The sequence below is a fragment of the Amborella trichopoda genome, chromosome 4 (genome assembly GCF_054954075.1).
Source record: "Amborella trichopoda isolate Santa Cruz 75 chromosome 4, AtrichopodaSantaCruz75HAP2 v2.0, whole genome shotgun sequence".
NCBI classification, from domain to species: Eukaryota; Viridiplantae; Streptophyta; class Magnoliopsida; order Amborellales; family Amborellaceae; genus Amborella; species Amborella trichopoda.
In genome coordinates, this window is record NC_142339.1 from 25,457,672 (window position 1) to 25,475,572 (window position 17,901).

Sequence of the window (17,901 nt, forward strand, 5' to 3'; positions counted from 1 at the left end):
TGTCAAGGCACTCCACTTGTGTCAGGATCCGTAATCCGCAACTATCTTCTCAAGACAACTCAACATGAGCCATGACCCACAATCATGTGCAGAAGCTCTTGATTGGCCGATCAACACTGGCCAACAAATAGTAGAACCACAGCCTTACTACGTGGATTACTTTCCCCATAAGAGCAAGTCACAGGCACATATCACTATATTGCAAGGGGAAACTCTCTCGACATACATGTACATCCCTTTATAGTGTTGCTTCTCATAATGCAGTTGTCATATGTACATGTCGTGCAGAACTTTGTTGAGGATTTGGCCCTTACTCTCACAAGCTTACATCCGCATACAAGAGACCAAAAAGCTCTCTTGGGCTTATAATAATACCCCTGAGCATCTCTTCTACCTTTAAAAGGGATGAACCTCCATAAAACTCTCAAAGGTAGTACCTATGACTAAGGGAAAAGGTTTTGTACATGACTAGGCCCACAGACTGCCAAATCCTAGGTCAATCAACCATCATATAGCCCCACTAAAGTGCATACTTACATGCTCTCACAGACTTTAAAGGCCACAAATCCCTACACGCGGAAAATCCTAGAGAGAACTTCTCAAGGGTTTCTAGAGTCCAAGTTTCCATTGAAAGAGACAACTATATGTTCAAAAGAAAAACAGAGGAAAACATGTTCGAGATTAAAGAGAGTGAAATAACATTTTATTTCCTACCAATTTAATTTATTTACAAAAGGGGCCTAAATCCTGTCAAATATTCCCTCAAAAGGAACGACATCCAAATCCTCTTTTTATATAGGAGAGGAGGGGAATACATGACCTAATTCTTTGATGAGGGACTAAAAAATCACATACAAAAGAAACAACACAAACAAAGCAAATAAACCAAAAGAAACATAACGAAACTTGACCTAAACATACCTAAATCAAACCTATATCTAATGTAGATTTGAGAATGAACATTACTGCAGGTGCCCCCCAGCCCAATGTTAGCAATATGACCTTTCAAGGCCTTAATGCCAAGAGTCTCTTGCTCAGTGGGAGTGAGTGAGAGATAGAATCTGGGTACTTTGCGAACTGGGGCCCAGGTTCTAATACCCCAAGTGCGTATGAGGTATTGAGAGTTTACACTTTGAGAGAGTGATATCTTTAGGAGGTGTGAGGTTCAGCTCCGAGTCAAGAAAATATAGGTTAGAATGCCTCATAATTGATGTGATTAGCCAGGGCTTGGAGTTACCAATCGAGTGTAAAAGAACCCGAGTGTCTTGTGATGAGAGCTGACCCTGTATGGAATGATCAAGACTTAAGGGACATGAGTCCATATCCTAACACGAGACCATTCCATAGCATGTACAGATACATTCGCAAGGGAAGCCACTATTCCATATGTATTTTCCATCATTGGAAGAGACCCCTGTAATAGAATAGTAATATGTCCCACAGGGATACACCTATAAGCCATTGAGAAGTCAGATAGTGGGAAGCTCTGACTCAATGACTTTGATGTAACCAATTATGTGTCTCTGCCATAGACTATGGAGCATAAGTCCATTGGGTCAACTTGAGACACCGATAGAACATCATTCGAGACTAGCCCAATAGAATACTCATGTTACTAAGTCAAAGCCTTAAGATCTCACATATACCTTTATTCTGATTTAATTATGATGAGAAATGATGTAAACATGTTTCAAATATTTATTAGGATTTTTGGAGATTTTTTCTGGATTTTTTAAAGCACAAAAATGTGTCTTTCAAAATTGTTTGCCCTTAATTCCAAATGAGGACATCCATGCGGATGCCACGTGGCACCCGAGTGGCCATAGGGTGGCCACGTGGCACCTTGGGTCCCTCACATTGGGCCCCCTTCTATTTTGGGCACGAGCCCCTTTTTTACACTTAATTATTTAATTTGATTTCCAAACCTTATGTTATATGGTTATAATTTAAGGTTGCATTTTAATCACATGGGTTATTGTCACACATGTGACATACTTGGCTTGTGTGAAGCCAAGGGAATTTTTTAAATAAAAACTATTGTAAAAATCAATATGCACATAGGTTACATTCCATGGGATATTTTATGAGGATGCACCTCATTGGTGTGACCCATGTGAAGGTGTAGAGTGTATGTAAAAGGTGTAGGTTGGGTTGACCTTATTGGTGGTGTCATAACCCTCATTTTCACCTTTCCCATGCCATGATGCCATTTACTATTTTGCCCTTTACCCTTGAACATTCTCAGCATTCTTGAATTAAAGAAATGTTGAGGGCATTTTTGTAAGTACACTTGAACATGTTTAGAATAAAAGTATAGGGCTAAGGACAAAAAGGTAAATGTGGCTTTGACCTAAGGTTTTAGTAGGTGATAATGGTGGCAAATCTTGTCCCTTCATCTTGGCGGTGGATGGGGATGAGAAGCATCAAGGGTTGAGATCTAATCTTACTCAAACACTTCATATAAATACAATCTTTTGGTCCAACATAACCCCATATTTGAAAAACAAATTTCACAAGAAAATGGAATCTAGAGAGAGAGCAAGAACTCCCATGAGCTCCATGTACCAGCCATTGTAGAACTTGTTCCATTGAACATATTTAGAGTTTTAAGGTGGTCATTATTATATGAGATCAGGTTCATCTTAAGCAATCATCAAGGTAACCCTCCATTGAGTTTTTCTCTATTGTTCTTCATCCTCTTTTACTTCAAAGCTTGCTGTAAATTCTTACTTACAGTAGCTTTGTAAACCTTTTACCCCTTGGTTCATGTGATCTTTATGATTGCCTTTTATAGGGTAGTCAACCATTTGACTACAAGCTTCATACCTTGATGTTCCTTTGAATGAGCATAGTTTACCCTTGATTTTCTCTACACGATTTTTTTGGTGTGTTTCTTATACTTAAACTTCAAATTCCCGAGATCTATTACCTCTTTGAATTATTCAAAGTCCACACTTTTGCATGCAATCCTGTTTTGGTGGTCTGGTGGACTATACTACATAGTTTTGCTCTATCTTGCTCAATTTTGATCGGATCTTCCTAGTTCTTTTTGCAAACTATTGTGGGTTGATTTTGTTATCGATTGTGGACCATAAGAAGGGGTTTAAAGGTGTTTAAGCTTCCCATTTTGGATAGATACCCTTGTGTCATATAAACTACTCATGCACTCATCTTTGGAACAAGATTAAGTCCTCAGAAGCCCCGATCATGGGTCGGGTACAAGGGATTCGAACCATTGGCTTCCCGAGTACTTTTGGCACTCTAATACCTCCGTTTTATAGTTATTATTCTCTGTTGTAACTGTTGGGGCAGTTTTGGTTCATGTAATTTGATTATGTGAAGGTGTATTTCCATTGTATGTAACTAATGGTTTCAATTTTGAGTTGGTGTGAGTGGTATGTAATTTGCCCCATAAGGGGACTGTTTTAGAGTTGATTTTCGGTTCAATTTAAGTGTTCCTAGACTTTGTACCACATCACCCAACCCCTTAAGAGTGTGCTGAAAGTCAATGATGATTGATGACTACGAAGAATATCTACACATGGAAGTCCCCAAAATTTAAATGTTAAATTTACTAATATCAAAGAGATTATATTTTCTACTCTATATAAGAGACTAGTAGGAAGCTTGGCTTATCTAGCTATAAATCATAGTGACATGGCCCTCGCAGTCCTTGTCATCAGCCAGTTTGTACAGAATCCATGCATATGGTGTTCGAAAAGATAATTCAATATACAAAAAGGAACATTGTACAGCTCCAGCCTCTTGTCCACATCTTTTGAGTATAAAATGGGATTTTGTAAAAGGCAGTGGCCTCAACAACCTAGGTGCTGCTTCAAGGCAAGGTGGAAAAAATCCCACCACCTAGGGCAACCGAGGTCCATATATATATGTGTGAGTGTGTGTTATCTCAACTGCCGCAAACTCGAGATGGTCCACCTGGCATGGATGTGGCCTCACATATTTTAAAACATTACAAGGTACGAGGTCCACTTAGTGATACATATATTAAAAATAAAAAGCGAGAGAGAGAGAGAGAGCAGTACAAGATAGGTAGCAAGTTTCTCAGTAGTACAATGACATAAACCTTGCATATCGGATAAGAAGTTTACCACCATCAATAGATTGCATGTACAGCCGCTGATCATTGTAATGCGAAAATATCACAACATTCTCATAAACTGTGAATGCACCACCTCCATATTCTTGTGCTAATGTCCGCACGGAAAACTCTGGAAGTGTGATATCACTAGGCACATCAGTTGGTTCAATAGGACCTTTAACAAGAACCATCCGCCTGCACACCTCATTGCATAATAACGAGATATAAGCAGCTTATATTTAATTATGCTGAAATATAAGCACAATGTATCAATAATAAAAACATACAAGAATAAAAGTCACCACAACTAATTAAACCATGCCTCATGAAGATTTCAATAGTAGACACATGTATATTGCACACCAACAACGTAAAGTTGTAGAAGTCGATGCACATTTAGAAGGTACCAGTAATGAATGGGTTATAACATGCAAATCGACTGAAAGCAATATAAAATATATATGTAAAGCTAATGAAACCCAAAACCCTCGAGGATATTTCTCACTCATCCGTGATATCAATCCATGTAAAAAATATAATTTCATTTCTGTGCTAGCATCCATCAGCTATAGATGAACCAGAATCAAAGAAGCATCAAATAAATGGGGCACCAATAGAAAGATTGTACACAATTTGCAAGCCATGTTAGCAGCTAAAAAATTGGAGTCTGTTCTTCAACAAAACTGATTTTATGATGTCCCAACTCTAGGAGGGATCATCTAGCTCATCCATCCACCCTTGAGGCCCCTTACCTCAACCATAATGAAGTAGCCAAGAGATGGAGTCCATAAGACTCACCAAGAACCAACAATCGAACTGCAAAAGAAAAGAGATCTCTAGAGGAAGAGATTCCACTTTTAACCTGCACTACAAACTAGCAAATATGACACAAAGGAAGTGTAGGAACCTAGACATCTTAAATGCATTAAAATTGAAAATCAGAGGGTGTTGGTGAAGGATGACGAGGTCAATGAAAGGTGGAGAGTTTATTTTCAGAAATTGTCAAATGATGATCACTCTAGGAATTCAACGTTAGAAGGGACAACTGACATAAATGAGGCCAGAGGTCATAGATACGTTTGTAGGATTAGGATATCTAGAGTTAAAGAAGCTTTAAAAAACGTGAAGAAAAGAAAGACTCTACGACCTGATGGTATACCAATTGAGGTTTGGAAGTGCATAGGAGAGATTAGCATATTTTAACTTCCCAAGTTGTTCAACAAGATTTTGATAACAAAGAAAATAGCAGATAATATAGGAAAAGTACTATGGTACCATTTACAAGAACAAAAAAAACATAAGAGTTGTATAACTATCAAGGGATCAGACTTACGAGCCACGCTACGAAACTGTGGAGAGGATGATTGAGCAACAACTAATATGAAATAAGTGTATCAGAAAATCAGTTGAAATATGTCAGGAATGTCAACCATTGAGTCAATTATTCTATTTAGTAGGCAATTAATTGAGAAGTTTAGAAAGAAGTGAAAAGACCTCAACACATAATTTTTATTGATTTTAAGAAAGCAAACAATAAGGTACCTAGATAGATAATTTGGCGGGTGCTGGAGAAAGGAGTCTTAAGAGGATACAATGACAATGATAGGGATATATCCAAGGGAGAGCAAACTAATCTGATGACAACTAGTGGAGAATAAGTGACAGTAGGCTTACATCAAGGTTAACATTGAGCCCATCTCTTTCTTTTGGTTATAGACGCATTAACTAGGCATCTACAGGATGCAATACACTAGTGTATGTTGTTTGCAGATGGCAGTTTTGCTTGATGAGACTAGAGATGGCATAAATGCAAAGTTAGAACTTTAGAAGGATACTTCAGAATCTACAGGTTTTAAAATTAGCCAAAGTAAGACAAAATATATGGAATGCAAGTTTAGCATTAATAGGAGCAGAAACAATGCATTAGTTAAATTGATGGACAAGAAGCACCTAAAAAATGTTATTCTCGATATATTGAGTCGATAATCCATGAGAAAAGAGAGATTGAAGAAGATGTTGCTCATAGAATTAGAGCTGGGTGGGGGTGGATGAAGTGGAGATGCACTTCTGGAGTCTTATGCGATCATCGCAGACCAATGAAACCATAAGGCAAGTTATATAGGATGGTTGTCAGACCAGCCATGCTTTATGAGAAAGAATGTTGGTCGGTCAAAAAACAACATTATCCATATAATGAGTTTAGCTGAGATGAGGATGTTGAGATGGATCAATGGCAAGACAATGAAGGATAGAATTCATAATGAATACATGAAAGAAAACTTATGGGAAGCTTTAATAGGCGATCAAATGAGAAGTAAATTTAGGTTGTTAAGTCATGTGCAACGTCGACCTAGAACAGCTCTCAGTTATGAGGGGCATTTAGGTTCAAGTTAAAGATTCTTAAAGGGCAAGAGGAAGGCCCCCAAGGATATGGATGAAAGTAGTGAGAAAAGATATAGTGACTTATGATCTGACTGAAGGTATGGCCCTTGATAGAGCGGAATTGCGGAATAAGATTCCTGTAGCCAATCCCAAATAGTTGGGACAACGCTTGGATGATGATGATGACGAACATCCATAAACCTACTATAGGATACCAATTGCAAGAGGATTTGAGCAACAAAGTACTGATAAATGAGGGAAATCTAAAACAATATGCCATAAAATTTTAAAAAAGTTTACACCTATTTAGATCCATATGATAGGAGATCATTCAAAAGCAACAAGTGCAGTGCTTAGTCCACATGCATAATGACTCCAAGCACCAAGAGCCTCCCACCTTGTGCAGATTATGGATGTATCCATAAGCAAAGAGACATTGAGATGATAGCAAGAAGCCGATGAATGCCAAATGCCTCCCAACCAATCGAGAGACAGTCAACCAAAAGGTCGGAGTTGGGTATCTCCTCCAATGTTTCATGAGTCTCCATCAAGTATGTGAAAGGACAATAAATTAACAGTAGAGAACACACTATCAATAACCCACTCATTAGAATTAGCAAGCTATAATCCTAACCCTGGTGGAAAAAATGGAAGAGTCAACTCTTTGTGCGTTAGATAATAGGAAGAATAACTGGGGAGGAAGATACATGTATCAACACTACACTATCAATAGACAAAACCATCTAAGAGTGGTTCTTGTATGCCGATCCTTGAAAATTCCCCTAGGTTAAATGACTTATTACTGCCATGCAGCAACCACTAATTTGGTCACAAGCCCCTAAATGGTGAAGAAGACCAACCATTCTAGACTCTGGCTAGGACAAATAAGAACAAGACAACCCGCCCAATCTCTAGGATGCAAGCCTGTCATTCTGATGTGAAAGGAAGGTGGGAAATTCAATGCACCCTACTAATAATACACTAACAAGAGAAGATCAGCAACAAATAAGAGAGAAGAATAGCTGTAAATCAAGCCAAAGGGAAGAAGAAGCACTTTCTTAGTTCATAAAAGTATTCTTCACAAAATAAATATCAACTCCAAGTCTCTAAGGGAGAACATTCCTCCTTTAGATACAAAAAAAATGAACTTCCAAAAACAATCTCTTTTCTCTCTCTCTAACCCTCCTTCCATTCATGTGATTACCACCAAGAACATCCTATAGTGATCATCTTCACCTCACGCAATTGCTGGGGTTATGTGGTCATTTAAAGGCCTTACGAGAGCATATGCTGAATTATTTATAGTGAAATATTTGCTCCAATGGGAGTGTGGTCCAGTTTGGACTGTGAGGCATCACTGATGCCATGACTCACCAAAGGTTCGACGGGCTATGGCTCAGATTGATGTCTAAAACTCGTAGCCCTAAGCATTTGTGCACAAGCGGTAAAGGTTTCGATGTGAGGTTATCCCTTGATAAGGTCAGAGGTGTGCCCAAGGTGGTTGGTCAGGGTCTGGGTGTGACCCATGTATGTGATGGTTGGCTGGAGATGACAAGGACTGAAATCCTCATCATTGCCATCGTACAGCATGTACACTATATAACAGTCCAGGAAGCAACCCTCTGGATGAGGGTGTGTTGTGTACATGAATACTGCTAGAATGGGGCCTGGACTTGTCCTAAGGGAGGGACTTGTAATCCATGGACAAAGAACGTGTCTCCATTTATTGGCTAACTGTGAGAGTCTAATCATGAACCCCTATGAAAGGTTGTGGGTCATGGGAACTATAAGGTCAGTTTGAAGAGATGTGGTTCCTAGAAAGGATGGAGTCCTCAATATATTTATTGTATTCCTAACTCTTTGGATCCAAATTCCCATCAAATCTTCTTAAATTTGTTTGATTATATTTTAATTATATTTTAGATAATTAAAATGCATTTTTAGACCTCTCTGGATATTTTATTTTATTGAAAAAAGGATTATTATTTTTTGAGAATTAAATTTATCTAATTGAAAAAAGGATTTTAAAATAAGAAAAAATCAATTTTCTGAATTTATTCTATTCAGAGAGAACTAACTAGTTATTGGTTTTATAAAATTCCTATCATTATTCTAAAATATTGTTTAAGGTGTGGAGGCCCATTGGACTTTTGGGCCTACCACATATGTGCCCACAATTGGGGGTGTGGGGCCCACAAGGCTTCCCATGAGTGCCCCACTTCTAGTCTCTTTCCTATTTTGTGTGGCTTGTGTTGTAAGACACCTACTTGTTTTGGAAAATAAGGAAAAGTGAAATGGAGTGGATTTGATTGATTACAATTAAATGTAGAGATTGATTGAAATTAGACTTGCAAAAACATAGTATTTTCTCTACACAATCAATTGATGAGAATAGAGCTGTGGAAACTGAAGGATAATAGTTTCACCTCATTCCTTTCAATCATGATGGCTGATCTAAAGAATAAAGGGCTAATATCTCTTCATCCCACAAGTCTCCATGGTCAAATGTCAAGATTGAGTCTCATAATGATGGCAAAACCCTAAACCCCAAAACCCTAGCCTCCATTCTATAAATGCTCCCTATGGGGGGACCTATTCTCCACACCTTGTTTTGGATTGGTCTATCTCTAAGCCCTAAAGGCAGGTACACCCTCTCTCTCTCTCTCTCTCTCTCTCTCTCTCTCTCTCTCTCTCTCTCTCTCTCTCTCTCCTCACTCTCTTTAGTTAAGACTTTAATTTTTATAGAAGCTAAAAACCCTTAGGGGCACAGCCAAGCCACAATGGTGGCACCCCCCAAGCTTACATGCTCGGCATTATAATTTTGTGTTGAGCCATGGTCAAAGCCCTATCCCATGTCATGCTCTCAACTAGTGTTTCAAAAAGCAAACCACCCAGCGTCTGGGCGGGCGCCTAGGCGGATATCCCTGGGCGCCTGCCTGAACGCGCCTAGGCAGCCGCCCAGGGCCTGCGCCCCACCTAGGGGCGGAACTGCAACTCCTTGAGGGTATTTTTGAGTCATTTTTTTATTACTACAAGGGTAAAATTGTGGGTTTTAGATTTATTTGAAACCTAAAACCCATTAGAAGCTATTTTAGAAAGAGAAAACCCAAAAACAAAAATATTTCTACTAGGTGCCCACCTAGGCACTGGGCAGCCTGGACCCCCCCCACCGCCTAGGACCCGCCTAGCGCTTTTTGAAACACTACGCTCAAGAGGTTTTATCTAGGCTTCCTGAGTTCTGAGACAAGGTCAAACCGAAATCCCGTGTGCCATTGGTGGAGGAGACCTAGTATGGGGTTTACGAAGTCTTTAGGGGGAACATGAGGCAAGGTATGCGGTATTATTTTATTTCATGCTTTCTTGAATCCAATCAGAGTTATGTAATTTTCAGATTTTTTTTTTTTTAATGAGAATTTGTTTTAATGGCAAGTAAGTGAGAGTCATTGGCATACTTTATGGTTTTATTGGTTCCTATAATTGCATTTGGACACTTGTAAGTGATCCAGGTGGAAAAATAAAGAGAAAGAAAGAAATAGTCTTATCAATTTATACTTGCCTAGGTCACATAGTCTTACTTTTAGCAATCACTCCCTCTCTTCCTTTCCTAAAGAGATAGAACGTCTACATAAAGAAAGCATCCTAAGTAGATTCATAATTATTCTAAAAAAGAAAGGTTTGGTTAAATTACTACACTTGTCCCCCATGCTAAATAAAAATACCCACTTAGTCTCCCTAAGGTAATTTGCCAAATTAAACCATAAAAAAGTTTCAAAGCATCCTTGAACCAACCACTATAGAACAATACAATAAAGAAAACATATCAGCCCATCTCCTTGAATTTGGTATGCATCATCCTCCACGAGTTGGAAAAGACGACTCCATTAAGTAGACATCACCATGGAACATGAATAGATCTCGAACCTTAACGATTAGAGAGATGTTCTACCCACTAGGCAACTTCACTTCATATGCATTGCCATTGATTTTCCTCTTAAATCTAACAACGTCCAATCTTCCTTGCTTTAAGCTTTGCATAAGTTCCAACAAGAAATCATTCAGATCTAAGATACACCATCACATGATCTCTAACATAGAACAGTTGCACATGACAGTGTCACATCACAACATCATGTTACTTGTCATAGCTCTCCTCCAAATTTCTTCAAACCTTCTCATGCAACTCTTTCATATATTCAAGTGTGCTCACATCATTTGGATCCACAACCCCACACACAAGTACAGGAATTAAGATAAGAAAATGCAAAGGAGACCTACCATAAATCATTGTAAAAGGAATCTTCCTAATTAAGTAAATTAGAGAATCATTATACGCAAACTCAGCTTGTGTTAATAGCAAATCCCACAATTTCACATTTTCTCCAACCAAATCCCATAGCATATTGCCCACACTTCTATTAATCACCTTGGTTTGGCATTTGTCTGTCGATGATAAGCACTAGTGAATTGCAATGAGTACTTATTTTTCTCAAAAAGTCCTTCAAAATGACTAGGAAAATGATAATCATAGTCTGAGGTAATGCTCTTGGGAAGTCCAGGCCATTGCCCTATCTCCTTAAAGAAGAGAATAGCAACCATCGTAGCATCTGTGATTCTCCTATACAATATAAAGTGTGCCATCTTAGGAAATTGATCCACCACCATAATTGAATCATATCATAATTGAATCACATCCCCTTGCAGTCCTAGGCAATCCCACAAATGAAATCCATGAATAAATCAACCCACAACCTAGTTTAAACAAGCAATAGAGTGTACAGGCATGTCTTTTCTAAGTGTCCCTTGGCCACCTTGCACCTGTCAACAAATTGATATACATCCCTAGTCATGCGTGGCCAAAACTCTTTCACTAATGCATAGGTTTTATCTTCGCCACAATGATAACTAAGTCCGCCGCCATTGAGATTTGACACAAGAGGCTTCCTTGAAGAAGTATCAGGAATAGATAATCATGTGTCACAAAATAAATATCCCTCAAGCAATGCAACTGGCCATGACAGGAATGATCACCTGAACTGCACTTAGACACCAAAGGGCTAAAATATGGATCCTCCAAATACGCCTCTCGAATAGCTTCACGACCCACAACATTCACATGCAAAGTGGACAAGAGGTATGAGCATTGGCTTAGTGCATCAGCCACTTGATTCTGATCCCTTGACAGGTGACAAATAGTAAATGTGAACTCTTGCAAGTGGATCACCCACTTTGCATGTCGTGCACTAAGGTTCTTCTGACTGTTGATATGCTTCAATGCATCATTAGAAGTGTATACAATAAATTCTCGTTGCACTAAATAATGTCACCAATGTCTTAGGGCTTGGATGACTATATAAAACTCAACATCATACATGGCATACTTTTCATCGTGCTTCATTGAGTTATTCATTAAAGAAAGCAATAGACATTCTTTATTGATTGAGCCCTACACCAATCCCCATATGTTGAAAACCTTCCTGAAAGTTGGCAATGCAAGCACTAGAGCATTTGTCATCTTCTCATTAACGGTGTCAAAAGTTTTACTTGCAGATGGGGTCCAATGGAAAGCTTCACATTTCAAGCATTGATTGGGGCTATGGTAGTGCTGAAATTTCTAAATAGAAAGCAGCAAGTCCATGAAACTACGCACCTTTACATTGATTTTGGAACCGGCAATTCCACTATGGCACACACTTTCTTAGGATCAACCTTCACCCCATCTCAAGCCACAATGTAGCCTAAAATCACTAGGTTATTGCTCAAGAAATTACACTTCTTGAGATTGACTCATAACTTCTCAGCCCTCAGCACTATTAGTATATGTTGCAGATGGTCAACATGGGCATCAACATTCTACACAAGTACATCATTGTAATAAACCACCACAAAATTGCAAATAAAAGGTCTAATACCCATTACATAATGTGCATAAATGTTGGAGGTGCATTTGACAAGCCAAAAGGCATCACCAACCACTGATACAGCCCACTCTTTGTCTTAAAAGACGTCTTCTACTCATTTTCTTAATGTATGAGAGGTTGATGATAGACGCTTCTCAAGTCAACTTTCAAAAGTATTGTAGTTCCAGCCAGCATGTCAAGCATATCATCCAATCGTGCAATAGAGAACAGATATTTGACTACCTTTTTATTAATAGCCTTCTTGTCTACCACATTCTCCATGATCCATCTTTTATGGATAAGCAAAGCCAATACAATAGCACATGGACTTATGTTAAACCTTGTAAGCTCCTTTGCCAACAACTAATCCACCGACAACTGAAGCTCAGCTTGTTCTTTAGAACTAATTTAATAGGTTGGCATTTAAGTAAGTTCGATGCAGGTACGAGGTCTATAGATTGTTGCATATTTCGCATAGGTACCAGCACGTAACTCATCTGGCACCAAATCCTCAAACTCCATCAAAAGTGGTTTAAGGGCTTCGGGTACTGAAATAGACAAGTGCGTAAATCTAACCGGTTTCCTCACTCTCCTCCATAAACTGCCAGAGTGCAAGATGAATCACGCCCTCTTCTTTGGAAGATTTAGTGAAGTCTCCATACGAAAGGGCAATAATATACACCTTGTGAACATCCTTTGCAAAAGGAGCACCCTTATGGATGGTTTTGTGGTCATATTGCCAAGGACGTCCTGCAGTATGTGGCAAGCATCCATTAGTGTGACATCATACCAAACTTCATCCTTATAAAAACAGCCAATAGAAAACTTAATCAAGCACAAAGCAATAAAAGGTACCTAAACGTTGCATTTGAACAATGCAACCGTGTAAATACGTGGATGCTTTCAGATTCAATGTTGCATGCTTTCCCACCTTGAGATATAACTTGTCTGCCATCTCTTGACAGACCATGTTCTCGCAACTTCTATTGTCTGCATACTATCATTACACGTACATTGGGGGTCAAATATACTAAAGTCTTTACTTTGCCAAACTTCTTCTTGGGGTGCACATGGCACTGAGAGAACATGTTGAACCAAAGAGATCTTCCCATGATCGGCCACCACTTCATCAACTTGATCATCGATCTCATCCTCATTTTCAGCAGCAACTACTGGGTGTTCTTTGTGGTCCACCCCTTGTTTAGTGTTGTGCACTACCTAATTGACATGGTGTTGGGCTGTAGTCAACAAACACTGCGTGGCTCGGTGCCCCACCTCATTACACCTAAAACACCCCAAACTAGTAGCCTTTTAGGGTCGAGTTCGAGCTCGGGTACAAGTAGCTAGGTCATCCTTTGCTATAGAGACTCCCCCGGGTTGGAGCCATTGGCCTCCCAATTTATGATGATTTCGCTGTAAGAATGGGTCAGTGGTGGTTGCCCCCTTTCTTTGTCATTCCTCTATCTTCAAGGTAGCTTGATAGGCTACCTACAACCCGGCTAATGATGAAGAACGAGTTCATCTTGGATCAAACTTAGCAATTGATAAACATAATACACCACCTTTTGGTCCTTGGTTTCTGCTAACCTACGACAGAAGGATAAGCAGTAGTACTCCTAATACTTCTGAACAGAGTTTGTACCTTGATGCAACTAGTGAAAGTGTGAAACTATCGATACAATGTTTGTGCATAGCTTGGCGGAGAAATTGCTCAAACAAACTTGCCTTCATCTGCGCTCGTGATCTGATTTTATCTTTTCCCTTTAGAAACCGCTTCTTGAACTTGATCCCACCACACTAGTGAGCCGTAAGTTTGACCTTCTATGAATTGGACAAATCTTTCCAATCAAAGAAGCTTTTGTAAAACTCAGGGGGGGCAAACTTTCATACATAAATCAATGCCAATCACGTGATTCCTTCATGTTCGCTCCTGTACGCCAATCATGTCGGACTTGGCTTGGTCTGCAAACTGACTGTCCATCAAATCCACACTCTCATTGATGCCTTTGCGCATCGAATTCAATTGGAGGATCAAACATATCATAAACCCACTCCGACCTAGATTCGAGCTTGATTCACAATAATCTATATTAAACCCTCACAATTTGGATCCAACATTGCAGAAACCTATCCATTTGGAGCACCTTGTTGTTGATCTCTCTTTGCAGCAATAGTATAACCATCTCCAACAAGTTGTCGAGCCCTCTTTCATTCAGTCTAGTTCAGCATTCCTTCAGCCATAACATCCACAATAGCCATCCTAGTCATTAACCATCTTTAAACCAGGCTCTAATACCAATTGACTCTTCTTCATTCACAAAAATACTCTTCACAAAAGAAATATCAACTCTAAGTCTCTAAGGGGGAACATCGCTCGTTTAAATAAAAGTTAAAAATATACTTGCAAAAAATATTTTTTATCTCTCTCTCAAACTCTCCTTCCATTCACGTGATCACGCACCAAGAATATCCTGAAGTAATCTTCAACTCACACGATCACTCCCTCTCTCTTCCTTTCCTAAAGAGATAAAACTTTTCCATAAAGAAAGCATCCTAAACAGATTCAAACTTACCCTAAAAAAGTAAGATTTCATTAAATTACTACTCTTGTCCCCATGCTAAATAAAATACCATCTTACTCCCCCGAGGCTAATATTTCCAAATTAAACAATTAAAAAATTTCAGATGCATCCCTGAAGCACCCACTAAAAATTATAAAATAAAAAAATTCCCATCTCCTTGAACTTAATTTTGCATCACATTCCCTTCTCAAATCAGTAGGAAAGCAAGTGCATCCAGGAGTTTAGATAGGACACACAGCACTCGTGCTTGTTTTAGTACAAGTGCAAATTACATCCTTGCAATCCCACAGCATGGCCAAAGACATTGGAGAAGATGACATTCCATAGACTCCAGACAGAAAAAATATCTCCCATATTTCTCTGTAAGGCCCCCAATATATTCACTATCATGGGCTTTGACAGTACTGCTAACCATGCAAAGCAAGCTACAAGAGGAGGAATGCCAATCAAACATCTTTAGCCAAGAAAGAAACATTTACCCAGACCAGCAACATATTATAACATGAGCAAGAAACAACAGCAAGTGGTTGGCTGCAAAATTACCAACATTTCATTTATCCAAGATCTAAGCCTTTCTAAAGCACCTGCATACAATACAAACTATCCCCAAGCAAACCAATTAGAATACTCTAAGAATCATTGCTAACCATCATGTGATTACCAATCAACAACCCAATAATCATTGCTATGCGATGCTACTCGAATAAATAAAAGTGGGAGTATCATCACCAGCAATTCAATTTACATGCTATGGTGTAACTAAGGTATTATTTGGGCATTTTCAAAATTATTCATTCATCTTGTACTGCTCATACAAACTACCAATTCTCATAAGGGTTTCCTGTCTTAGTTGTAAGTATTCCCCAAACATACAATACGAACAGATTATGAAGGTCGTCAACAAGGTCCCTCAAATTACTCCAAAGATGTAATATCCAATATAAAAGAAATAGAGAAGGAGTTAAATTGTTGGACAACCTCCAGGGGGCATAAAATTGGAACCACTAGTTCTTGTCAGCAAGAAAGGCGCATCAAATTTTTTGGAGTCAAGCAAGGTTCAACTGCTCAAATCTTTCATGAATCTCAAGAACAAAGGTAAAATTCTGAGAATTTTATATCATAGAAGGTTTATTCCACCATTGTTCACCTTCAACCCAGTTTCATAGATTCTGGTGAAGAATTTCAAGAGTTATGAATTTGGGCATAGGTTTTGGAGGAGGTAACGGTTCAGCAGTAATTTGAGTGTAAGTTTTGGGGACAGGTTGGGTCTGTTGTCGACATTTGGATGGAGGGGAGGGGGGGAGCTACTGGTTGCTTCTAAGCTAGGTTGAGAAGAATACTTCGAGGGTAGATGGTCTAACGATAATGGCTTTAGAGGGGGGATGATTCTAGGGATCCTTTTCCTTTCATGGCAAGCTAAAACAGAGTATATTCCACACAGACCACATAAAACACTATCCTGCTCATACTACACTCAGTAACATGAAATAAACATGTAACCTGGGATCTCCACACCATTCATTCCAGATTAGTTAATAATTATTACTTAAGTCTCTTTAGTTAATAATTATCACAGGATGAAATGAAACTACCTCATGAAGTGCACTAATAGAAAATAATCATCCAGGCAGTCAAGGGACAAAGAATAATCAGATCCAGGAACCTTCAGTGTATGTCTTTACATGAACCAGGATGAGGGGCTTGTGTTTAAGGCAGGTGTACTGCATTCCAAGCCAACCGTCTCCGATGAAGATTGCATAGCGACAACATATAAGTAGTGTTAAAAATAATTGAATAATATTTAATAAAGGAGAATTGCAAAAGTGTAAGCATGAAATATGTCAATCGATCAGAAGTGATCAAGGTAAATCATACCACTTATTTAGAACAGAGGATCACATGAAATTTAACACATAATTTATCAGGAAAATAAGCTCATGAATAGCTCGATTACCCTATGCAACAATGATTCTCAAATGATAAAGTAAGAGTTAGGCCCGCCACCAAGTTACCCATTAAGTATTAATCACCACCTATATGTGTATTCCTTGAAGAACAGACCTCATAAATGAAAACTTAAGCCCATGGGGTAGTACTTGTGGTTCCAAGACTTGCTAACACTCTCTAAGAGCACAACGAAGAAAGCCTATATGACATATGAAAATACGCAAATACCAAACCAAATAAAGAATCAAAGGGAAACCAAAGGCATCAGTGGCCTGATCAAAGTGACTGCAACTAAGAAGGGCACAAAAAAGAAGAAAAGGAATTTTAGAAATAGAGAGAGATAGAACTGCACAGTACCCTGCTTCCTTAGGGCGTCCCTCTAACCAGATGACGCTGCCATTGCCATCAAGGGCCATACCACCCAGGCGTTTCTCTGCACCAGCCACAACATCAGCAGTGATGGGGGACTTCCACGACCCATAAGGGGCTATTATGGTATTGGCAGAAGCAGTAGCCATGCTCCTACTGCTAATGCTCCTGCTACTGATCTGGTGGTGATGATGCCTCTGCTCCTTTGGTGGTTGAAGAAACAAGGAGAGGGGGATGAATCCACTGATGCTACAATTGCTACGAAAGGGAAAGAAGCGGAAGGAGCAATGGAGAGAGTATGATAGCGTCGTTGATGATGCAGTGAGAGTGAGACGCAGCGGGGTAATGGCAACGAGACTCTGCATAGCACAACAAATCGGTAGGGGCGGCAACGACTGCACAAATACGGTGCCGCTCGATATACCACTGATTTCCTAGAAAATATCGGAGGTGCCCTCATTTACTTCTTTTTTTTCTTTTTTTTTCTTTTTAAAAAAAAAATATACTGCAGACCTAGTGTTTTGAAAACCAACCCCAAAAGGATCAGAGGCTGAAATTTACTTAAAGAAATAAAGTTGCAATAGCTTAGTTAGACGATGTAAATTTGATACCCCTTTTAAGA

General features: G+C 39.1%; 1 protein-coding gene across 12 annotated transcripts in view; it reads right to left on the reverse strand.

Moving 5' to 3' along the window:
* LOC18424793 (alpha/beta-Hydrolases superfamily protein) overlaps nt 1-17,591 on the reverse strand; it is a 67,294-nt gene extending 49,703 nt beyond the window's left edge. For 10 of the 12 annotated variants that reach the window (XM_088865021.1, XM_088865016.1, XM_020661760.2 and 7 more), the window contains exons 1-2: nt 17,268-17,591; nt 4,113-4,297 (exon numbers count right to left, since the gene is read on the reverse strand). Coding sequence is in view for 10 of the 12 variants with exons in the window: in XM_088865016.1 (XP_088721142.1) it covers nt 4,113-4,297; nt 17,268-17,428 (346 nt within the window). In the remaining 2 variants the exon portion in view is untranslated. Of the gene's footprint in view, nt 1-4,112; nt 4,298-16,555 lie in introns of all 12 variants that reach the window. The other 2 variants (XM_020661763.2, XM_088865020.1) reach the window with 1 other exon arrangement.
* Between the last annotated feature and the right edge of the window lie 310 nt (nt 17,592-17,901).